General features: G+C 40.1%; 1 protein-coding gene and 2 long non-coding RNA genes across 3 annotated transcripts in view; 2 read left to right on the plus strand and 1 right to left on the minus strand.

The window, feature by feature from the left end:
- The window catches only part of LOC149975859 (uncharacterized), a 944,026-nt gene extending 926,214 nt beyond the window's left edge, over positions 1 to 17,812 (plus strand). Inside the window, exon 3 of the long non-coding RNA XR_016487812.1 lies at positions 17,699 to 17,812. This is a non-coding gene — a long non-coding RNA (uncharacterized LOC149975859). The remainder of the gene's footprint in view (positions 1 to 17,698) is intronic.
- On the minus strand, positions 1,299 to 20,212 carry LOC149975864 (uncharacterized). The gene is made up of 4 exons (XR_016487813.1): positions 19,658 to 20,212; positions 6,740 to 6,811; positions 5,866 to 5,924; positions 1,299 to 5,433 (listed from the first exon to the last, which is right to left on the minus strand). It is a non-coding gene; the product is annotated as an uncharacterized LOC149975864 (long non-coding RNA).
- Positions 20,193 to 25,888, plus strand: part of LOC110493882 (serine/threonine-protein phosphatase 4 regulatory subunit 1) — a 48,393-nt gene continuing 42,697 nt past the window's right edge. The window contains exons 1-7 of the mRNA XM_021568443.3: positions 20,193 to 20,424; positions 21,391 to 21,435; positions 22,021 to 22,150; positions 22,798 to 22,904; positions 23,232 to 23,374; positions 24,671 to 24,817; positions 25,538 to 25,645. Of these exons, the coding sequence (XP_021424118.3) occupies positions 20,418 to 20,424; positions 21,391 to 21,435; positions 22,021 to 22,150; positions 22,798 to 22,904; positions 23,232 to 23,374; positions 24,671 to 24,817; positions 25,538 to 25,645 (687 nt within the window). The 5' untranslated portion in view covers positions 20,193 to 20,417. The remainder of the gene's footprint in view (positions 20,425 to 21,390; positions 21,436 to 22,020; positions 22,151 to 22,797; positions 22,905 to 23,231; positions 23,375 to 24,670; positions 24,818 to 25,537; positions 25,646 to 25,888) is intronic.

A 25,888-nucleotide genomic window follows, 5' to 3' on the forward strand; every position in this document is an offset into this window, starting at 1 on the left:
GCCCATGGCCCTGAAACTGTTAACAATGTTTCAAGTCAGCTATGTTGCATAACACATACATACATCCACACAAGCCAACAGCAGATAATATTCAATCACATATATGGTAACAGGCTATAGTGCATAAGACAGAATCCTCATACTTGTAAGTAAGCATTTCACTGTAATTGTATCCGGTGCATGAGACTAATAAAATGTGATTTGATTTGTCCAGATGGGATAGGGCAGTGTGCAGTGCGATGACAATTGCATCATCCATGGATCTATTGGGGAAGTATGCACATTTCAGTAGGTCTAGGGTGTCAGGTAAGGTGGAGGTGATATGATCCTTATGTGCCTTGAATTCTAAATAAATCACTGACAGTGTCACCAGCAAAGCATCCCCCACACCATCACACCTCCTCCTCCATGCTTCCCGGTGGGAACCACACATGCGGAGATCATCCGTTCACCTACTCTGCGTCTCACAAATACACGGCGGTTGGAACCAAAAATCTAAAATTTGGAATCATTAGACTAAAGGACAGATTTCCACCAGTCTAATGTCCATTGCTCGTGTTTCTTGGCCCAAGCAAGTCTCTTCTTCTTATCGGTGTCCTTTAGTAGTGGTTTCTTTGCAGTAATTTGACCATGAAGGCCTGATTGACGCAGTCTCCTCTAAACAGTTGATGTTGAGATGTGTCTGTTACTTGAACTCTGTGAAGCATTTATTTGGGCTGCACTCTGAGGTTTTTGTGACTGCACTTGAATAAACTTTCAAAGTTCTTGACATTTCCCGGATTGACTGACCTTCATGTCTTAAAGTAATGATGGATTGTCATTTATCTTTGCTTATTTGAGCTGTTTTTTGCCATAATATGGACTTGGTCTTTCACCAGATAGGGCTATCTTCTGTATATCAACCCTACCTAGTCACAACACATCGATTGGCTCAAATGCATTAAGAAGGAAAGAATTTCCATAAATTAACTTTTAACAAGGCACACCTGTTTGAATTTAAATGCATTCCAGGTGACTCCCTCATGAATCTGGTTGAGAGATTGCCAAGAGTGTGCAAAGCTGTCATCATGACAAAGGGTGGCTACTTTGAAAAATCTTAAATATATTTTGATTTGTTTCACACTTTTTTGGTTACTATATGCTTCCATATGTGTTATTTCATAGTTTTGATGTCTTCACTATTATTCTACAATGTAGAAAAAATAAATAAAAACCCTTGGTGTGTCCAAACTTTTGACTGGTACTGTATATACAGTGGATTCGGAAAGTATTCAGACACCTTGACTTTTTCCACATATTGTTACGTTACAGCTTTATTCTAAAATGGATTAAATACATGTCACGAATCCCGCTTCCTGAGTCTGTGTTTGCCTGTGTTTCTGTCCTGGAGTGTGTTTCCGGTGTTCTGGAACGCACCCTGTCTGGTTGCCGGGCGAATTAGCTTGTTGGGAGATCGATGTTCACCCGCACCTGTACCCCATCAGTAATCTGCACACCTGTCCTGATCATCACCTCTCCCCTTCAAAAGCTCTGACCTGACATCTATTCCCTGCCGGATCGTTAGCCATGAACAGTATGTTGTGCCATAGTATCAGCCTCAAGTTGGATAGAATTTGTTTTGTTGTTTTTTACGTATCGCTTGCCTTAAACTTACCTCCGTTTGTTCTGTCTTCAGTTACTCACCCGGATCATTTACCCCATTCCCGCCTGGTCGTCGGAGGAGGATTCCGCTACCCCATTGGATCCACCTATTTACTCCCATCAACTCACCACCGCTGCCCGCTACGCCACCTGGATATATCTACCCATTCACATTCACTTGTAAATAAATACTCACCTTCTTCCTACTCTCCTTGTCCTGGTCTGCTTCTGGGTTCGATTTTGAAAGAACGTGACAATACATGTTTTTCCTCAGCAATCTATACAGAATACCCCATAATGGTTAAGCAACAACAGGTTTTTATACATTTGTGCAAATGTATAAAACATACCATCAACAGCAACTTGCACAGCCATTGAAGAGTAGACCACGTTCCACAATCAACAGCATGATCAACTCAATGCGAAGGAGAGGCATGTTGCACTGCATGAAGCAAATGGTAGTCACACCATATACTGACTGGTTTTCAGATCCATTCCCCTTTTGAAGGTGTCTGTGACCAACATATGCTTATCTGTATTCCCAGTCATGTGAAATCCATAGATTAGGGCTAAAGGATTTGATTTCAATTGACTGATTGCCTTATATGAACTATAACTCAGTAAAATCTTCTAAATTGTTGCATGTTGCGTTGATATTTTTGTTCAGTGTACAGTTGAAGTCGGAAGTTTACATACACTTAGGTTGGAATCATTAAAACTATTTTTTCAACCACTCCACACATTTCTTGTTAACAAACTATAGTTTTGGCAAGTCGGTTATGACATGTGCATGTGTGACAGTATAACTTTAGACCGTCCCCTCGCCCATACCCGGGCACGAACCAGGGACTCTCTGCACACATCAACCTCAGTCACCCACGAAGCATCGTTACCCATCGCTCCACAAAAGCCGCGGCCCTTGCAGAGCAAGGGGAACTACTACTTCAAGGTCTCAGAGCATGTGACGTCACCGATTGAAACGCTATTTAGCGCGCACCGCTAAGTAAGCTAACCGTTTCACATCCGTTACACATGACACAAGTCCTTTTTCCAACAATTGTTTACAGAAAGATTATTTCACTTATAATTCACTGTATCACAATTCCAGTGGGTCAGAAATGTACATACACTAAGTTGACAGTGCCTTTAAACCGCTTGGAAAATTCCAGAAAATGATGTCATGGCTTTAGAAGCATCTGATAGGCTAATGACATAATTTGAGTCAATTGGAGCTGTACCTGTGGATGTATTTCAAGGCCTACCTTCAAACTCAGTGCTTCTTTGCTTGACATCATGAGAAAATCAAAAGAAATCAGCCTAGACCTCAGAAAAACAATTGTAGACCTCCACAAGTCTGGATCATCATTGGGAGCAATTTCCAAACACCTGAAGGTACCACGTTCATCTGTACAAACAATAGTACGCAAGTATACACACCATGGAACCACGTAGCCATCACACCTCTCATGAAGGAGACGTGTTCTGTCTCCTAGAGATGAAGGTACTTTGTTGCGAAAAGTGCAAATCAATCCCAGAACAGCAAAGGACCTTGTGAAGATGCTGGAGGAAACTGGTAAAAAAAGTATCTACATCCACAGTAAAACGAGTCCTATATCGACATAAACTGAAAGGCCGCTCAACTTTGCAACTGCACATGGGGACAAAGATCATACTTTTTTGGTGAAATGTCCTCTGGTCTGATGAAACAAAAATAGAACTGTTTGGCCATAATGACCATCGTTTTGTTTGGAGGAAAAAGGGGGAGGCTTGCAAGCTGAATAACACCATCCCACCGTAAAGCACGGGGTGGCAGCATCATGTTGTGGGGGTGCTTTGCTGCAGGAGGGACTGATGCACTTCACAAAATAGATGGCATCATGAGGAAGGAAAATGTGGATATATTGAAGCAACATCTCAAGACATCAATCAGGAAGTTAGAGCTTGGTCGCAATGGGTCTTCCAAATGGACAATGACCCCAAGCATACTTCCAAAGTTGTGGCAAAATTGCTGAAGGACAACAAAGTCACGGTATTGGAGTGACCATCACAAAGTCCTGACCTCAATCCCATAGAAAATTTGTGGGGATAACTGAAAAAGTGTGTGTGAGCAAGGAGGCCTAAAAACCTGACTCAGTTACACCAGCTCTGTCAGAAGGAATGGGCCAAACGTCACCCAACTTATTTTGGGAAGCTTGTGGAAGGCTACCAAAAACGTTTAACCTAAGTTAAACAATTTAAAGGCAATGCTACCAAATACTAATTGAGTGTATGTAAACTTCTTACCCACTGGGAATGTGATGAAAGAAATAAAAGCTGAAATAAATTATTCGCTCTACTATTATTCTGACATTTCACATTCTTAAAATAAAGTGGTGATCCTAACTGACCTAAGACAGGGACTTTTTACTGAGATTAAATGTCAGGAATTGTGAAAAACTGAGTTTAAATGTATTTGGCTAAGGTGTATGTAAACTTCAGACTTCAACTGTATATACATTTTTTTGAGCGGTTATTACGGTGACTGCGGTCATTTGGCTGGCCAATTACATCATCCAAAATTCCATGACCATCACAGCCCTACTCCCCACCAGTATCACATCACTCATCTCTACTAGACTTATGTGTTGCATGGGGCTTCCCCCAGTACTGCTATACCTTCATTTGATCCAGCTAATGCTCATCATATTACAATGAACATGTCACGCCCTGACCGTAGAGAGCCTTTTAATGTCTCTATTTGGTTTGGTTAGGGTGAGATTTGGGGTGGCCATTCTGTTTTGTTATCTATGATATTGTATTTCTATGTTTTGGCCGGCTATGGTTCTCAATCAGGGACAGCTGTCTATCGTTGCCTCTGATTGGGAATCATACTTAGGTAGCCCTTTCCCCTCCTTTCTTTGTGGGAAGTTGACTTTGTTTATGGCACATAGCCTTAAGCTTCACAGTTTGTTTTGTAGTGTTTATTGTTTTGTTCGGTGTCTTTTTCTAATAAAGAGAACATGTACGCTCACCACGCTGCACCTTGGTCCACTTCATTCAACGGCCGTGACAGAACTACACATGATGGAAGCAAATGAGCATCCTAAGCTGTGTTTCCACAGGGGCCCACTCTGATCGGAAAGCAATAGCATATACATGTTTCTCTTTATGAACTAGACCTGTGCTGTGTCCCATTTTGAGGTACAGTCATTTCTAATAATTGCTTAGCGAGTCAATAATGACTAATACTAATGGATGGACAGTAGATGGGAGATTATTTGAAGCATCAGTTCTCTCCACTGCTCCAATGCAATTAGGCTACTCTAGTAGTTAAAGTCCTCTAATCTAAGCGAGCATGTTTGAGTGACATTACATACACATCCTCCAGCGTATCTCCAACAGAGAGCCGCAATGGCTGGCAGTTACTGTTCCACGGTATGTTCACATTGTTGGAGCCAAAAGTTTGAAGATACACGGTTGGCTCGGCCGTTGACGTCCCTTGCGTCGACGAGTCATTTAATCTTCATTAGAAAATGTAGTACAAGCAAATCTCATGTCAACGATTCAACGATTCGTCTGGTAAAAATTACTGTATTTTGGCCATGCTGCTGACTTGTAAAAATAAGCGAATGGTTGAGTCCCAAATGGCACCCTATTTCCTATATTGTTCACTACTTTTGACCTGGGACTTGAGGGATTTATTTACCTGGCATCGGACAGGTCACACTTGTTGCCAGCGATGGCTACCACGATGTTGGGAGGGCCGTGTTGGCGAAGCTCCTTCATCCAGTTTTTCAATGCCTGGAACGAGTCCTGAGAAACACGGTTCAAGCTATTATTAATAATAAATAACTTATTCAGCATTTATAGCGCTATTCATTTCATAAAGAATCTCAAAGTGCTTTAAAGCAACAAAAAAATACATGCTATTTATAAAAAACATCACAACATGGACAGTCATTAGAAAGTTAATGGAGTGGTCATCTGAGGGAGGTGGTCAAGCTGGGAGGGAAAGTCCGGGGGCAGGCAGCACGGTCTCATCAAGGTGTCTCTCTGTCTCTGGCTTTTCCGTAGTAGGAATCAGGTTTGAGCTTAGCCAGTGGCACTGCAGTCCATGGACTTCATAGTAGGTAGCTAGCTACTCCTTCACTACTGCCAAAATGAAGCAACTTGGATGATGCTATGTCAGTCACGTGGCTCCAGAAAGCACACAACATTTCAATAATAATTCAAGATTAAACTCACCGCACCGATCTGCCGTCTTGCTTTCGGACTTCTCTCCATCCTCAACCTCTGGACACTAGCTTGCATTCGAATCAAAACAATTGCCAGCTAATGTTAGCTGCTTGCTAGCTAGCAAAACAAAGAAATGAATAGCCAACTTCACCTGCAGTCTTAATGCTGTGGTTGATTCTGATGATATTAATTAGTTATATTAATTGTTCATTCTTAAAACAAAAAGATTATACAAAGCCTTAATTCAATAATTACAAAAATATTTACAAATGCACAGGAGCTCTCTGCTTATGCTGCTACTAGGGTGCCATGGCAACTATATACTATAACGTTATTACTACTTTGTAGTATACATATAGTAAACATCTTACATTGTTACATATTAGAGTTTGAGATAATGTTATGCAACGCATAACTGTGTGCGTGTGTGGGATTTAAACAGGTGTGAAACATAGGAGATGTGAACAGGACATGCAGACACATGAGTATGGACAGTATATGTTTACTGGAAATGCCTATATTTGACTCAAAGTGACCAGTGGGATCCCATAGTCGCCTACAGTAGACATACAAGCTGTATGCCGTGCATGGATACCTACGTTTTTGCAAAGGTCAATCTATTTGGAGCATTTTTTCTGTAGTCAAAAATATAAGAAGGTCCTAAGAAAACCTGTCCCTATGATGTCAGCGGGGGTCATAAAAAAATATTTTAAAAACTGAGTTTCTCAGTGATGGAGAGAGCTGATTTATTTTGCAAATGACTCCTGATGACATAGGAATGACATAGAAAAAAAAGTGGCATTGTCCCTTTAAACATTTGAGGAAAAAAACAAATGTCATGTCACACCATGTTACCAGAGGGAAACAGGAGGGGATACTGTACCTCTTTGGTGATGTCGTAAACAATGATGGCTGCCGCAGAGCCTCTGTAGTACATTGGTGCCAACGTACGGAACTATGGGAAAGCAGAGAAAGAAGTGGAGATATAGAATAGTGAGTAATGGGCTACAATCATTCTTCAAAGAAAGAGGCTGTCCCTCTAGACAGGGAAGATAATTAGTTTTCTAAAGCCTCCAACAGGACTTTATCTATAGCCAAACTGGTTGCACTGATATAGTGAGGTCAAGGGCCATGTATGCATATTTAGTACTGTAAATCATGATTAAAGTAAGAGATGATGAACTTCAAAGAAAAGGTTACTGACATTTTTGTATTCATCTTTAAGGATTGTGTATCTAGCTTGCAATTGTTTATGAGAAAATCAAGGTTACCAAAATAGCATCGCAATCACTACTACCGCCTGTTTCCAAAACATTACATTCACAGAGTACCCAATCTAGAAGTCTTATACGGTGACATTTAGACACCGTTATATGACTTACACCACTTTCCATTTCACCCAACAGGGTCTTTGAGAGAAAACATCAACTCAAAATGGAGGGGTAAAGCTTTTTGATAAAACAAAAAGGCCTTGTGTTCCAAGCCTATATGCCAAGTGGCTTTTGTTACCTGGAAGTATGGCAAGCCATTCCACCGAGGACTCACATGGGGTAGCCATTGGGAAAAGATGAGCAAAATGTGTCAAAAGCAGTTAGTAATTTAATATTTATGGAGAACTATACATTTGGTCTTCAACCAGTAAAGCAGAAAACCCTGCGTAATAAAAACAAGCTGAGGCTACATACAGTGCCTTCGGAAGGTATTCAGACCCCTTGACTTTTTCCACATTTTGTTACTTTACAGTCTTATTCTAAAATTGATTAAATAATAACTTTTTTTTCAGCAATCTACACACAATTCCCCATAATGACATAGTTTTTTTGCAAATGTATAAATATATACACTATTGTTCAGAATTTTGGGGTCCTTGTTTTTTAAAAAGCAACTTTTTGTCCATTAAAATAACATCAAATTGATCCGAAATACAGTGTAGACATTGTTAATCTTGTAAATGACTATTGTAGCTGGAAACGGTTGATTTTTAATGGAATATCTACATAGGTGTACAGAGGCCCATTATCAGCAACCATCACTCCTGTGTTCCAATGGCACATTGTGTTAGCTAATTCAAGTTTATCATTTTAAAAGGCTAATTGATCATTTGAAAAAAAAACTTTTGCAATTATGTTAGCACAGCTGAAAACTGTTGTGTGATTAAAGAAGCAATAAAACTGGCCTTCTTCAGACTAGTTGAGTATCTGGAGCATCAGCATTTGTGGGTTCGATTACAGACTCAAAATGGACAGTCTATTCTTGTTCTGAGAAATTAAGGCTATTCCATGCAAGAAATTGCCAAGAAACTGAAGATCTCGTACAATGCTGTGTACTACTCCCTTCACAGAACAGCGCAAACTGGCTCTAACCAGAATAGAAAGATGAGCGGGAGGCCCCGGTGCACAACTGAGCAAGAGGACAAGTACATTAGAGTGTCTAGTTAGAGAAACAGACACCTCACAAGTCCTCAACTGGCAGCTTCATTAAATAGTACCCGCAAAACACCAGTTTCAACGTCAACAGGGAAGACTCCGGGATGCTGGCCTTCTAGGGAGAGTTGCAAAGAAAAAGCCATATATCAGACTGGTCAATAAAAGGAAAAGATTAAGATGGGCAAAAGAACATGGACACTGGACAGAGGAACTCTGGCCTAGAAGGCCAGCATCCCAGAGTCACTTCTTCACTGTTGACATCGAGACTGGTGTTTTGCAGGTACTATTTAATGAAGCTGCCAGTTGACAACTTGTGAGGCCTATGGCTGACCCTGTAAAACAGCACATTTCACTGCACCTATCCAGTGTATGTGACAATAAAACATATTTAAGAAATAAGCAGTCTTTGGACTAGGCGAGACAACGATTCATACTTTGGTTTAATTTACCTGGCTGTTGTCACTAAATACTAACCTTACCATGCTTGGCCAAAAAGTCCATATCCACAAATTAGGATGTTATAGACTAAATTACCTACACAAAGTATCTTCATTCACAATAACTTTCAGACACTAGGCTACGTTTACACAGGCATCCCAATTCTGATATTGTACACAATTATTGGTAAAAGATCTAAACTGATTGGTCAAAAGACCAATTAGTGGAAAAAATATCAGAATTGGCCTGCCTGTGTAAACGCAGCCTTTGTAATAGGGTCCTGTGTGTAGCTGGTGTAGAGAGTCAGGCGCAGGACAGCAGAAATTAGTAATTAACGTACTTTACTCAAAATACAAAAATACAAGGCAAATATACGAGCTCACAATAACGGACCGATTTACAAAAAAACAATCATTCACAAACAAACATGGTGAACAGAGGGTTAAATAATAAACAGGTAATTTGGTGAGTGAAACCAGGTGTGTAAGACAGACAAAACAAATGGAAAATTAAAAGTGGATCGGCAGTGGCTAGAAGGCCGGTGACGTCGAGCGCCGAACGCCGCCTGAACAAGCGGAGGGACCGACTTCGGCGGAAGTCGTGACAGCCTTTGGGATGATTTGGGCATGAGATGTACATTTGGGTAGAAATGCTGCAATGTTGAATATTGGACTCAAGCATTTGCTGTTGTTGAAAAGGCATGCAGTATATGTTTAATTTGGTATGATTGTAATCATTTATACTGACAAGTAACAATGAGTGACATTCAGACCATCAACTGTATGAGATACAAAAGAAAGCTGCAACAGAGACAAGTGAAAGGCAACGCACCTGTCATTAGTTAGACTACCATTTAGGCTCAGTCCTTCTACATTTTAGGATAATATTCAGCATAACTCTTCAAACATAATTAGCCTATTTAACCATGATGGGAATAATAATCAGGCATGCCACATATTAGTTAATGAAATAAAGAGATTAGCTTTAAAACAAACAGTCAAACGTTGACTTGGAACAACTTTCCCACCAATTCCCATTTTCCGTTACAATAAAAAGGAATAAACTATCCCGGCTTGGAATAACACAGTTACCTCAGGAAAAGCACACATTCCGTGCAATTACAGTTGTTACTGGCCCCAAGACTACCGGAGGGAGTCCAATTTGGGATACTTGGCAGATGGCGGGAACTGGATGCTGCCTGTCTGACTGGCTAGCGCTGTGTAGCTTGCTGCAGTTCAGCCAGTACCTGACAGCATAGACAGTCTTGTGTGGTCCCTCGCAAAAGTGTGCCCTGGGAGCATTTTGCAGCGACAGCTAGACCAGACAGCTCTGGCCACACCGGAGCTGTAAAAAAGCATCCCTTATTTTGCTAAGCGTGTGCAGGTTAATTACTGAAATTATGAGCCTAGCACCCAATGAAAGGTGTCTGTCCGTGCAGGGAATGCAGAGAGTGAGGGGAACCCAGCTTCTTCCCGGAGGGGCATCAGAGATTGTGTAGTAGCCTAATCACAACTCTTTCTCATTCCATCTCCATCAGCTGCTCCGAAATCACTCAACCAAACTCCACTAACTGTTAACTTCTTTGGGACTGGGGGGCAGTATTGAGTAGCTTGGATAAAAAGGTGCCCAGAGTAAACTGCCTGCTACTCAGTCCTAAAATCTAGAATATGCATATAATTAGTAGATTTGGATAGAAAACACTGAAGTTTATAAAACTGTTTGAATGATGAATGTGAGTATAACAGAACTCATGTGGCAGGCAATAACCTGAGAAAGATTTCCCACTTCTTGGTTGGATTTTGAGGTTTGTGGTTTTTCAAGTCATTGCCTATCGAATACACAGTGTCTATAGAACCTTGTTTGATGCTTCTACTGTGAAGGAGGGGGGAATGAGAGCTGAATGAGTCATGGGTCTGACAGAGTTTCATGAGCTGATCACGCACGCTCACGTGAGAGCGACCTGCTTTCTATCGCATTTCTACAGACAAAGGAATTCTCCGGATGAAACATTATTGAAGATTTATGTTGAAAACATCCTAAAGATTGATTCTATACTTCATTTGACATGTTTCTACGAACTGTAATATGACTTTTCGTCTGAACTTTCACCTGGACTTGCCCGCGGGTCGTGAGTTTGAATTGTTTACTAAACGCGCGAACAAAAAGGAGGTATTTGGACATAAATTATGGACTTTATCGAACAAATCCAACATTTATTGTGGAACTGGGATTCCTGGGAGTGCATTCTGATGAAGATCATCAAAGGTAAGTGAATATTTATAATGCTATTTCTGACTTCTGTTGACTCTACAATATTGGGGATATCTGTATGGCTTGTTTTGTTGTCTGAGCGCTGTACTCAGATTATTGCATGGTGTGCATTTTCGGTAAAGCTTTTTTGAAATCTGACACAGCGGTTGCATTAAGGATAAGTTTATCTAAAGTTCCTTGCATAACACTTGTATTTTCATCAACATTTATGATGAGTATTTCTGTAAATTGATGTGGCTCTCTTCAAAATCACCGGATGTTCTGGAAGGAAAACATTACTGAACGTAACGCGCCAATGTAAACTGAGATTCTTTTTATATAAATATGAACTTTATCGAACAAATCATACATGTATTGGGTAACATGAAGTCTATGAGTGTCATCTGATGAAGATCATCAAAGGTTAGTGATTAATTTTCTCTCTATTTCTGCTTTTTGTGACTCCTCTCTATGGCTGGAAAAATGGCTGTGTTTTTCTGTGACCTAACATAATCGTTTGGTGTGCTTTCGTCGTAAAGCCTTTTTGAAATCGGACACTGTAGCTGGATTTACAACAAGTTTATCTTTAAAATGGTGTGAAATACTTGTATGTTTGAGGAATTTTCATTATGGGATTTCTGTTGTTTTGAATTTGGCGCTGTTGTTTTGAATTTTTCTGTTGTTTTGAATCCTGCACTTTCACTGGCTGTTGTTGAGGTGGGACGCTTGCAACCCGAATATCCCAGAGAGGTTAATATGCCAACTGGTTCTGATGTCCACAACTTCTCAAGAAGTGATCAACTTAGAAATACAGCTGCTGCCACTTACAATAAAGGAAAACAACTGCCAGAAATATTGCTACCTTTTCGCTCACAGCCAGTTAGACTGGGAGAGACAGAGTGTTTGTGTGTTGAAAGAAAGAAAGAAAGAAAGAAAGAAAGAAAGAAAGAAAGAAAGAAAGAAAGAAAGAAAGAAAGAAAGAAAGAAAGAAAGAAAGAAAGAAAGAAAGAAAGAAAGAAAGAAAGAAAGAAAGAAAGAAAGAAAGAAAGAAAGAAAGAAAGAAAGAAAGAAAGAAAGAAAGAAAGAAAGAAAGAAAGAAAGAAAGAAAGAAAGAAAGAAAGAAAGAAAGAAAGAAAGAAAGAAAGAAAGAAAGAAAGAAAGAAAGAAAGAAAGAAAGAAAGAAAGAAAGAAAGAAAGAAAGAAAGAAAGAAAGAAAGAAAGAAAGAAAGAAAGAAAGAAAGAAAGAAAGAAAGAAAGAAAGGAAAGAAAGAAAGAAAGAAAGAAAGAAAGAAAAAGAAAGAAAGGAGTCCCAGTTCATTCCCTACCCCTTCCTCTTGGCCCTACCCTTTTAAGACTGTAGCTCTATAAACATAAGCAATATGGTGTAGGCTCTACCACTACCCTGAACAGACCTATCCAGAGAGAGAAAGAGTGAGAGAGGAAGAGAAGCTGGCAGGGACAGTGGCAGTGGATCAGTCAGGACTGGGGAGCAGGCAGAGACAGCTCGGGTTTCATCAGTCTGTCTTATCTTAAACAAAGCTTAATTTAATTTTACCTCAACGCCATGGCCCCGGGCAAGCTCAGAGAACAGAAGACAAACACGGTTTTATCTCACCCCTCTCCAGAGGACAACAGAGGGGAATAGACCATTGTACTAGCAGGAGATTGTAGATGAAAGGCACACACAAAATAATAACAGGACAGGATAATGAGCGGTACTGTTTAAAGCCTACAACTAGCCTGGTCCCAGATCCATTTGTGCTGTCTTGCCAACAAATTTGCCTCAAGGACCCATAAAGTCTGCCATGATGGATTTTCCGCGATACTGAATTTTGTGGTTCCTCTGGAACCACTGAGACAATCTTGGTGAACATTGACATATGGCATCTATGGACCAAGGTCTCTCAGCGCAAATTTTCCAAGACTAGTATGTCAAAAAACATTCATATGGGCGTGGTCTGGTACATTAAGGCATATAAATCAGACACAGATATTTGTATTGTAGATACACATGTTCCAAACACTGTCAAAACTCAACATATGCAAGTCCACCACACGGTGGCACTAAAACCGGCATATGTTTATATAGATCTGTTTGACTCAGAGTGATGAAATTTGGCACACCTGCTAAGGGGTATGGGTCAAGCTAATCTGTAAAGTATGGAAAAAAATCATTGGCTTATTGAGACCATATTGTTTGAGCAAGAGTCTTGAAGATGTGCATCCATAGATGCTATGGAGAAGAAGACATTTAAAGTAGTCAACATCATTGAAAATAGTCCAGAATATGCATATTGCATGACCTGTTTAATTTTGAGTTGTGATATTTGGCAAGTGTGGTAAGGAGTACAGAATTACAGTGCCTTACAAAAGTATTCACCCCTACGAGTTTTTCCTATTTTGTTGCATTACAACCTGTAATTTAAATTGATTTTTTATTTGGATTTCATTTAATGGACATACACAAATATGTCCAAATTGGTGAGGTGAAATGTTAAAAAATTATTTGTTTAAAAAAAAATTTAAAAAACGGAAAAGTGCATATGTATTTACCCCCTTTCTGTCACATGATCTCAGTATAAATATATATACACACACATATATACACACACATACACATACACACACACATACATATATTTATACTGAGATCATGTGACAGATCATGTGATACTAATTATGTGACTTCTGAAGGTAATTGGTTGCACCAGATCTTATTTAGGAGCTTCATATATATATACATAAACACACACCTGTTCTGAAAGGCCCCAAAGTCTGCAACACCACTAAGCAAGGGGCACCACCAAGCAAGCGGCACTATGAAGACCAAGGAACTCTCCAAACAGGTCAGGGACAAAGTTGTGGAGAAGTACAGATCAGGGTTGGGTTATAAAAAGATATCCTAAACTTTGAACATCCCACGGAGCACCATTAAATCCATTATTTTTAAAAATGGAAAGAACATGACACCACAACAAACCTGCCAAGAGAGGGCCGCCCACCAAAACTCACAGACCAGGCAAGGAGGGCATTAATCAGAGAGGCAACAAAGAGACCAAAGATTACCCTGAAGGAGCAGCAAAGCTCCACAGCAGAGATTTGAGTATCTGTCCATAGGACCACTTTAAGTCGTACACTCCACAGAGCTGGGCTTTACGGAAGTTTCCAGAAAAAAATAAGCAAACATGTTTGGTGTTCACCAAAAGGCATGTGGGAGACTCCCCAAACATATGGAAGAAGGTACTCTGGTCAAATGAGACTAAAATTGAGCTTTCTGGCCATCAAGGAACACGATGTCTGGCGCAAATCCAACACCTCTCATCATCCCGAGAACAACATCCCCACGGTGAAGCATGGTGGGGGCAGCATCATGCTGTGGGGATGTTTTTCGTCGGCAGGGACTGGGAAACTTGTCAGAATTTAAGGAATGCTGGATGGTGCTAAATACAGGGAAATTGTTGCGGGAAATCTGTTTCAGTCTTCTAGAGATTTGAGACTTGGACAGAAGTTCATCTTCCAGCAGGACAATGACTCTAAGCATACTGCTAAAGCAACACTCGAGTGGTTTAAGGGGAAACATTTACATGTCTTGGAATGGCCTAGACAAAGCCAAGACCTCAATCCAATTGAGAATCTGTGGTATAACTTAAAGATTGCTGTACACCAGCGGAACCCATCCAACTTGAAGGAGCTGGAGCAGTTTTGCCTTGAAGAATGGGCAAAAATCCCAGTGGCTAGATGTGCCAAGTTTATAGAGACATACCCCAAGAGACTTGCAGCTGTAATTGCTGCAAAAGGTGGCTCCACAAAGTATTGACTTTGGGGGGGGGGTGTAAATAGTTATGCACGCTCAAGTTGTTTTTCTGTCTTATTTGTTTGTTTCACAAGAAAAAATATTTTGCATCTTCAAAGTGGTAGGCATGTTGTGTAAATCAAATGATACAAGCCCCCCCAAAAATCTATTTTAATTCCAGGTTCTAAAATAGGAAAACTGCCAAGCAAGCCACTGTAGCTCCTCCTATGTGTGAAATTTGTCCTGGCACAGTGGGCCCCCAGCATTGCTGCTTGCAGCTATATTTTTGTATACTTATTTTATAAATCCTTAGCCCCTCATATGAAGGCATAGAACGCCTTCATTGTTCCCCACTGTGTTTGGGTTAGTAATCATTTGTAGAGTGGCTCTATTTGCCTAGAGCATGCATTTATTTCACTGTTATGAATGTTTAAAGACTCCGTATGTTCTTCTGAAATATGAACACAGAAATACTGGACATTTTTAACTCTTATTATGGCGGCATGGTCATTTTTTCTGGCCTTGGACCCCTCGTTCCCTTCCCGGTCTTAACTCAGTCCCCCCCCCCCCTCCTCTCACTGCAGCAGACATATTGTGAGCAATATGTTTGGAACATAAAATTGCAATACAATTGCAGTATTGTCTCTCTATACATACACTATGCCTTCAGAAAGTATTCATACCCCTTGACTTTTTCTACATTTTGTCAGGATACAACCTTAATTTAGATTAAATTTAGATTTTTTGTTCACTGGCATACACACAATAGTAATGTCAAATTGAAATTATGTTTAGACATTTTTACAAATGAATTAAAAATGTAAAACTGAAATGTATTGAGTCAATAAATATTCAAGCCCTTTGTTAGGGCAAGCCTAATTAAGTTTAGGAGTAAAAATGTGCTTAACAAGTCACATAATGAGTTGCATGGACTCACTCTGCACCTATTGGTAGATGGGCAAAGCATTTCAAAAAGCAGACATTGAATATCCCTTTGACCATGTTGAAGTTATGAATTACTTTGGATGGTGTATCAAAACACCTAGTCACTACAAAGATACAGGCGTCCTTCCTAACTCAGCTGCAGGAGAGGAAGGAAACCACTCAGAGATATCAACATGAGGCCAATGGTGACTTTAAAACAGTTACAGAGTTTAATGGCAGTGAAAGGAGAAATTGACAGAGTGAAAAGAAGGAAGCCTGTGCAGAATAAAAATATTCCAAAACATGCATCCTGTTTGCCACAAGCACTACAGTAATACTGCAAAAAATGTGGCAAAGCAATAACCCTTTGTAATCAGCACAAAAAAGTTTATGTTTGGGGCAAATACAATACAATACAATACATTACTCAATACCACTCTCCATATTTTCAAGCATAGTGGTGCCTGCATCATGTTATGGTATGCTTGTAATCGTTAAGTACTGTGGAGTTTTTCAAGATAAAAAATAAAGAAAATGGAGCTGAGTACAGGCAAAAATCCTAGAGGAAAACCTGGTTCAGTCTGCTTTCCACCAAACATTGGGAGAATAAATCACCTTTCAGCAGGACAATAACCTAAAACACAAGGCCAAACCTACACAAAAGTTGCTTACCAAGAAGCCAGGGCATGTTCCTGAGTGGCCGAGTTACAGTTTTGACTTAAATCTACTAGAAGAGTTATGGCAACATCTGAAAATGGTTGTCTAGCAACAATCAACAACCAATTTGACAGAGCTTGAAGAATTTTGAAAAGAATGGGCAAATGATACACAATCCAGGTGTGGAAAGCTCTATAGAGACTTACTGTAAGCATTGCTAAAGGTGCTTCTACAATGTATTGACTCAGGGGTTTGAAAACTTACAGTACCAGTCAAAAGTTTGGACACACCTACTCATTCAAGATTTTCTTAATTTTTACTATTTTCTACATTGTAGAATAATAATCAAGACATTAAAACTATGAAATAACACATAATTCAACAAATCAAAATATATGTTATATTTGAGATTCTTCAAAGTAGCCATTCTTTGCCTTGATGACAGCTTTGTACACTCTTGAAATTCTCTCAACCAGCTCCATGAGGTAGTCACCTGGAATGCATTTCAATTAACAGGTGTGCCTTGTAAAAAGTTTTTGTGGAATTTCTTTCCTTCTTAATGCATTTGAGCCAATCAGTTGTGTTGTGACAAGGTAGGGGTGATATACAGAAGGTAGCCCTATTTGGTAAAAGACCAAGTCCCTATCATGGCAAGAACAGCTCAAATAATCAAAGAGAAACAACAGTCCATCATTACTTTCAGACATGAAGGTCAGTCGATGCGGAAAATTTCAAAGACTTTGAAAGTTTATTCAAGTGCTTTCGCAAAAACCATCAAGCACTACAATGAAACTGGCTCTAATGAGGACCGCCACAGAAAAGGAAGACCCAGAGTTACCTCTGCTGCAGAGGATAACTTCATTAGAGTTACCAGCCTCAAAAATTGCATCCCAAATAAATGCTTCACTAAGTTCAAGTAACAGGAATATCTCAACATCAACTGCTCAGAGGAGACTGTGTGAATCAGGCCTTCATGGTCGAATTGCTGCAAAGAAACCACTACTAAAGGACACCAATAATAAAAAGAGATTTACTTGGGCCAAGAAACACGAGCAATGGACATCAGACTGGTGGAAATCTGTTCTTTGGTCTGATGAGTCAAAATGTGAGATTTTTGGTTCCAACCGCCATGTCTTTGTGAGACGCAGAGTAGGTAAACGGGTGATCTCCGCATGTGTGGTTCCCACTGTGAAGTATGGAGGAGGAGGTATGATGGTGCTTTGCTGGTGACACTGTCTGTGATTTATTTAGAATTCAAGGCACACTTAACCAGCATGGCTACCACAGCATTCTGCAGCGATATGCCATCCCATCTGGTTTGCGCTTAGTGGGACTATCATTTGTTTTTCAACAGGACAATGACCCAAAACACACCTTCAGGCTGTGTAAGGGCTATTTGACCAAGAAGGAGAGTGATGGAGTGCTGCATCAGATGACATGGCCTCCACAATCACCTGACCTCAACCCATTTGAGATGGTTTGGGAAGAGTTGGACCGCAGATTTAAGGAAAAGCAGCCAACAAGTGCTCAATATATGTGGGAACTCCTTCAAGACTGTTGGAAAAGCATTCCAGGTGAACCTGGTTGAGAGAATTCCAAAAGTGTGCAAAGCTGTCATCAAGGCAAAGGGTGGCTACTTTGAAGAATCTCATATGTTTTGATTTGTTGTAACACTTTTTTAGTTACTACATGATGTATGTATTATTACATAGTTTTGATGTTTTCACTATTATTCTACAATGTAGAAAATAGTAACAATAAAAGAAAACCCTTGAATGAGTAGATGTGTCCAAACTTTTGACTAGTACTGTAGTATTGGTTTCAGGTTAGGAGTCTATTTTGACAGAATTAATTTAAATATTTCATGACTTCTACTTGAACATAAAGCCTTTATTTGAGACACTTCAGTCAGTTTCAAAGTAAAGTGAGTTCAATTTAGCTAGTGCACAAAACTTTTGGCAAGCAAGATGGAGGCTTCTGTCACTTGTCACTTGACAGACATACTGTAATCTCGGTTACCCAAAGGTAAAATTATCTTGCCAAAGTTTGTTATTTCCTGTTTTACTACTGGGGGGGAATGCCGTTAACAATAGAGGGAAATAGTAATGGAGTCCTTTTTTTGGGCACCAACTCCGTCATGGTTCATTGGACAAAGCCTACAGGGACAATAATGGCATTTTTTGAGAAACTTCGAAAATAAGGTCTGTGGTAAACACAGGCATAGGAGATCGTATACATTTTGTTCCATGAGATAATCTTCATCAGCTAACTTCACTGTGAATTTTGAAGAATTTATGTAATAATAAAAAAAATCTAATAAAATGTATTTATATAGCCCTTCTTACATCAGCTGATATCTCAAAGTACTGTACATCAATTCAGCCTAAAACCCCAAACAGCAAGCAATGCAGGTGTAGAAGCACAGTGTCTAGGAAAAACTCCCTAGAAACGCCAAAACCTAGGAAGAAACCTAGAGAGGAACCAGGCTATGAGGGGTGGCCAGTCCTCTTCTGGCTGTGCCGGGTGGAGATTATAACAGAACATGGCCAATATGTTAAAATGTTCACAAATAATAATAATCACAGTAGTTGTCGAGGGTGCAGCAAGTCAGCACCTCAGGAGTAAATGTCAGTTGGCTTTTCATAGCCGATCATTAAGAGTATCTCTACCGCTCCTGCTGTCTCTAGAGAGTTGAAAACAGCAGGTCTGGGACAGGTAGCACGTCCGGTGAACAAAAACAAATAGCTCATAAAGGCTTCATAATTCATAAAGGTCATGTTAACTGAATTATATTATCTTAGAACAAAATTTTTAAGATCTCCTAAGCCTGATCTCATAACTTATTTTTGGTGTTTAACCCAAAACCCTATTATTCCCCATTAAGTTTCCACATTAATGGCTAAATGAACCAGAGGTAAGTAATTTCAAGTTTTTGGGACTACAAGCTGGAGAGTTCTATTATGTTTACCTTTGTTCAAAGGAAGGAAGCAAAGTCTCCTCCCTTGCAAATGCAAACTCTAGGCCAAAACCTTCCCATCCACTAATTTCACCCATGTTTATCAAAAAGCACATTTTTGTTTTCATTCATTGTTATGATACAGACAATTGTTACTTTTGGTTATGGAATCTGTTTATCATCCACATCACAGGAGGCTGCTGAGGGGAGGACTGCTCATAATAATGGCTGGAATGGCGCGAATTGAATGGCATCAAACACATGGAAACCATGTGTTTTTGTGTTGGATGTATTTGATAGCGTTCCACTACAGCCATTATCACGAGCCCATCCTCCTCAATAAAAGGTTCCACCAACCTTCTGTGATCCACACATGCGTTTGAAAATCACCGCACCAGTTCACTGAAGAAGACGCATCGCCTTCGCCCAATCCTTATTAGTCCAAATAATCAATGACGAAATCCCCAAACCAGGAACTACTTCTGCTCGTAATCACATAATTCTACGTGAGTTTTGAAAGAGTCTCGTTGTTTCACCTGTCCACGAGAGATTAGACATATTGCAATCTGAATGAACAGAGAATCGATAGTTCAGTCACATGAATACAAATAAGATTGGTTTACCCCAAGAAGGCACATTCTTAACTCTCTCTGCGCCATATCGATCTCCAAATTAATAGAACGTTAATGAACATTCCAACCACGTGACTGATTGCTAGCTAGCAGATGTTTCAGTTACTGGCAAATAACTTAACTTCATCAAATAACATGCCCCTCGAAACAAATACAAAGTAAGTCCTCAACTTGGGAACGTTAAAACTCATTGATAATTTGCCATATGTTGATTAATGTAGCTAAGAAGGTATAAAATAGTACCGCATCGACTCCATCTTGAACTACGATCCAATGTGTCACGTGACAGTTATGTTTATTTTTGGTTTGGAAATATAGCAATGAAGCCATTATGTTCGTTGCAATAAGCATGAAGTAGATTCCGTCACAAATTAAATTATTGTTGATGAACACACACAAAAAAACATCAGGAAGTACTTTCAGGAAGTAGTTTTGCTTACGTTGAGTGACAGCCCACACGGTAGCTCGTCGAGCAGATAATCAAGATGGCAGGTAATGTGGCTGTCATAATAACATCTATTCGAAACTTGAACAAAATAGTTGTTGTAAAAATAAGTATTTTCTGAAAAGTTTCATGTATTGGCATGTCATTTCTGGTTGTGTGTGTTGTTTTCGATCAATTACAATACCTTGGCAGCAAGCTGGGTTTTTAAGCGAAAATGCTAGCTCGTTAGCTATAGCTAACTGTTAGCTAATGTCGGCTAACTCTGCTTTCTAGCTAGCCAGTTCTAGTATTTCTAACTATATGCTTGTTGTTGACAACACTGACACTGCAAATGTTGTTTCTAGGTATTGGTTGTAGCTATAATGTATGTTGTATTAGGTCTAGCTACTAGCTAGGTAGGTAGCCGATGTTAGCTAACCTTAGTTAAATATGTCAGGTAGATTTGCTTTCAAGCCTAAGCTAGTTAGCTACGTTAGCCGGTTGACCTAGCAAGCTAGCCTCTACGCCGATATCTTTGCATACCAAATCCAGCTCAAAACCAAAACAAAGACCTATAGTAACGTTAGCTAGCATGTTACCTTGTGATTTGGCAACCTTATATACAGTAGCTTGCTAGCAATGTTAACGTTTGTTCGATAATTTCCTTGGCTGAAACAGCATAAACAAGAGTTGTTATGGGACGGATTTGTTTTTTAGTTTAGTTATATAATTAGCCCAGAAATGTCCCTATGTTATATTTTGGCAGCTAGCCACTGCACTCTGTGGTCTTACTTATTACCACTGGATTAGGCTAAAGTTAGCTAGCTAGATGTCTCCCTGGCTTCAACCAAATCAAATGTATTAACTAGCTAACGTTAGATCATTGAGGCACTTGGCCATTTTCTCCTACATAGTAACAGTTGACGTATTAGCCAACCCTCTGATCCCCAGGGAGCGATGTAACTATATAATGACTGACGGTATGTTGATAACATATTTGTAAAAGCAGTACTCTACACCATTCCATTTTGCAGGTCTGTCTTTATATTTTGAAGATGGTCATGATGATTTGGATGACTGTGAGTATTCCCCCTCCATCAATATGTTTCAAACGCCATGTTCAATTCTTGTGTAGTTCATGTAGAAAGAGTTACTGAGACTAGGAAACATATGCAAGCTGTTCTGACACCTTCCACAGTTTGAAGCTTTTAGGGAGCCTGCAGTTTCTGGTTGACCCTGTTCATCCACATGAAGTGTAACACTTAACAGTCACCCCCTAACATTATATGTCAGATGCCTCCCCCTGGGTTCAGGCAAGCTATTATTAGCAATATAGACCATATATTCCTCTTGTTTAGGGCAATTAAACAACATACTAGACCCCCTTACGCAGGGCTTTCACATAGCCTACCAATTTTGTAACTGAAATAGACGGCGGTCACTTTTTCACTTGCTTACTCAGGTTAAAAGTCTTACTACTTGTGCCCGGATCACTTCAAAGCTCACTTATACCAATATGATAATTGCAACACAGAGCTTATTTTGACAGCAGTGGTTCCTTGTTGAAATGAATGTGCTTACTTACCTGATCTCCTCACTCACTAACTTAATCTCAAACAATTCTGATTGATTGATTCTGAATTTGTGATTTTCAACCTGGACAGTTGGGTTCGATGACTATGGATCAGAGTGTGACGGAATTCGGATCACAGCTTTCCTGGATGCAGGGCAGGACAATCTCACCCCCCTGGGGAGACTAGAAAAATATGCCTTCAGTGAAAACGTCTTCAACAGGTAAGACTGAATATGATGACGCACTTGGATACATGCCACAGGGAAGCAATAGGAAATATTTAGAGATAATGTGATGTTCAAGATGACTGCCATTTGTTTTTGCAATGTTTGACCGCAATACAGTGTTGACTGAAAAGTTCTGGTTCTATGTGTTCTTGTGAATTCAACAGACCTGCGTTCATGGCTTGGCATGGCGAGAATGTAACAAATTATGTCGGGCTGAGTGAAGGCCGGGCATTCGGTACTGCCAGGTCTCTCACTCACACTGCATCAAGACATGAACTTGTTAGGGACCACTCTTGTTAAGACGGGCCTGGTTTGACCTAAGTGTTTCTGATGTGGGTTCTTGCTTTCTGCCCATTGAAAGATAAAAGCTTGCCAGATGCCCTCAGTGGTTTTAAAGACCTCAGTGTGTGCTTTTGGCATAGCTTGTGCACATCGCCTCTGCAAACCTTTAACAGCACCCCATCAACAGCCCTCCATTGCCCCCAGTTGAATTCAACTCATGGAAAGGCTGTTTTCATGCTCTGCTTGTTGAGTTCAAGTCATCAGTCGGATGATTTCCAAGTTTGTCAGTTATGGGCCATTATGCTGCTTTGGCTAGATGTTGGCACAGACATTAACTTGGGGCTTGTGTTGCTTTCTAGGCAGATCGTGGCACGGGGGCTGCTTGATGTGCTTCGAGAGTTCAGTGACAATGAGAATGACTTTATTAGTGTCATGGAGACAGTTGCCCGAATGTCAGAAGATGGAGGTAGATGTTTTTTTTTTTATCTGTCCCTCATATTATCTAATTATTTTACAATTATGTCATTTGTTTGTGAGATTGGGGTCAATTCCATTCCAATTGTGGTCACTGGAATTGGACATGGAAGGTTAGCTATCAATTGGAGTGCAATTGAATCATTGAATTGACATTTACATGTCTGAATTGATCCCCAAATTGACATTTATGTGCAATTGGCCCCAAACCCCTAATACAATTTATTTTGTATTGTTAGGACTTTTTTTATGCATGTTTGTGACCATCATCTCCCTATGTGTGTGTCTGTGTCATCTTCGTGCATGTGCATGTCCTCAGAGCCCACAGTGCGCGCCGAGCTGATGGAGCAGGTGCCCAACATCGCCATGTTCCTGCACGAGAGCCAGCCCAACTTCCCAGCAGCCTTCTCCAGATACCTAGTGCCCATCGTGGTGCGCTATCTCACAGACCCCAATAACCAGGTAGGAACAAATGACTCCCACTCTAACTGCAAACGATGGACCACAACGAAATGTTGATATTATCTTAAGCAGTTAAGACATTTCTGGATCCCTGTTCCTGTCATTTGTGTTTTTGGATTATAAAGGTTGATTGTTAGGGCTAGATGTAATTCAACAAGTTAAACGCAACATGCAAGAATATCAAAGATTTTACAGAATTACAGTTCATATGAGGAAATCAGTCAAAATGAAATACATTCATAAGGCCTTAATCTATGGATTTCACATGACTGGGAATACAGATCTGCATCTGCAAATAATACCTTTTTTGCACTATTGGTTTGAGCCTGTAAGTAAGCATTCCACTGTAAGGTCTACTACACCTGTTGTATTCGGCGCACGTGACAAATTAACTTTGAGTTGATCTGTTGGTCACAAATACCCTAAAAGTAAAAGGTCTCAGGATCTCATCACGGTATTTCAATTTATTCAAATTGACATCGATAAAATGCATTTGTTCGTTTTCCATAGCTTATGCCTGCCCTTATCATAACCACACAGCCACCATGGAGCACTCTGTTCACAACGTTGGACATACTGCCAAATAATCTAAAATGATGTTGGAGGAGGGTTATGGTAGAGAAATGAATGTTCAGTACTCTGGCAACAGCTCTGGTGGTCATTCCTGCAGTCAGCATGTCAATTGCACACTCCCTCAAAACTTGAGACATCTTTGGCATTTGTACATTTTAGAGTGGCTGTTTATTGTCCCCAGCACAAGGGTAATGATCATGCTGTTTAATCAGCTTCTTGATATGCCACACCTGTCAGGTGGATGGATTAACTTGGCAAAGGAGTAATGTTCACTAACAGGGATGTAAACACATTTTTGCACAACATTTGAGCGAAATAAGCTTTTTGGAGTATGGAGAATTTCTGTCATCTTTTCGTTCAGCTCATGAAACATGAAACATGGGACCAACACTTTATATTTTTTTCAGTGTAGTTAATGTTCGTTTTAACTTGTTAGCATTTAGCTAACAGTGTCTGTCATTTTTCTATTAGTTTGTGCTAATTTTGTTAGCATAGAGGCCCAATGGTTCTTTTAGCTCCCCTTGTGTGCTATTCCGGTAATACCGTAAATGCTGGAATAAGAGAATGACGGAGTGACAATATGAAAATCTGCATACAGTCCAAGCCTAGAAACAAATGTGTGCAGTACAATAACCGCTAGTCCGGAACTGTCTGGATTTCCAGGCTCAACAAACACTTTATTGTAAAGATGTCTGTATTGACAGATGTCGTCTTTTCCCTAAGGTGCGGAAGACCAGTCAGGCGGCCCTGCTAGTGCTGTTAGAGCAGGGGCTCATCTGCAAGGGCGACATGGAGACCAAAGTGTGTCCTGTTTTACTAGACCTCACCGAACCCAGCAGCGACGATGACTACAAGATAGAGGCCGTCGCGGTAAGATTGCTTTAGGTTTATTGATTCAAGCTCACATTTTGATTTAGTTCACTGAAACTGAAGAAATGAAGAATTTACTTTAATTAAATGTAATGTAAAATGCACTCGGAGCGCAACCAGAACCACTAATCTTGCCAGTATCCATTGATCATTGTTTGTAATCCCTGTTTGTCTTTATGTCCTGTAGTCTGTTACCATGTTTTTCTTTAAGTGTGTGTTTTTCCCCCTAACTTTGATATAGATGAAATATTAGTGGTTCTGAGCCATAATACCAAAAACAAATGTCAAAACAAAAAGGATATAGGCTGATCTCAAGAAAGAGGATAGTTGTTAGTGGACCCTGGCCAAAATATTTAGGTCAATATGAGATCAATACAGCTGCAGGGGATGGGCAGTGGCTAGACAAGTCTGCATTAATCCATGGTCACTAGCAGTACCATATGTGTTATAGAGGCTTTTATTTTTTTTGTAACCTTGACAAGTGCAATAGTGTTGTTTTTTTAGAACCAAGCAATGTGCGTCCTTTATGCTTAGAACCATAGGGTGAAGTTGACACTAGATGCTGATCTTTGGTCAGTTTTAGTAATTTCCCACTAATGGTTAAGGTTAGGATTGGGGAAGGGAGATCTGTACCTAGGGAAAACTTCATTCTCGAGCCCCTGTGGATTCCGTTACAATAGCATTGATTGCCGTGTCCTCTTCTCTCTCCTTGTTCTGTAGATCATGTGCAAGCTGGTAACCATGCTGAGCAAAGACACAGTGGAGCACCTGCTGCTGCTGCGCTTCTGTGAGCTGTGCAGTGATGCCAGGCTCTTCCAAGTCCGCAAGGTGAACACACACACACTTCTCTGTATCCAACTTGAACCCGCAGAAAACATGCTCCCACATTACATCACACTTTTGACAATAAACATTGCACACTGTTTATGGTAGTCGCTAAAGGATTGCGTTTCCCATCTCGATTCATCCAACATTTTTCACAAACTGAATCATTGCAGTTGCCCAAGAATGTGTTTTGTGATTCAGTATTAAGGCCTACAGTAATGTTGTTTTCTGTTTGGAATTTTAATC

The sequence above is a fragment of the Oncorhynchus mykiss genome, chromosome 17 (assembly GCF_057628025.1).
Source record: "Oncorhynchus mykiss isolate SJ-2025 chromosome 17, ASM5762802v1, whole genome shotgun sequence".
NCBI lineage: Eukaryota > Metazoa > Chordata > Actinopteri > Salmoniformes > Salmonidae > Oncorhynchus > Oncorhynchus mykiss.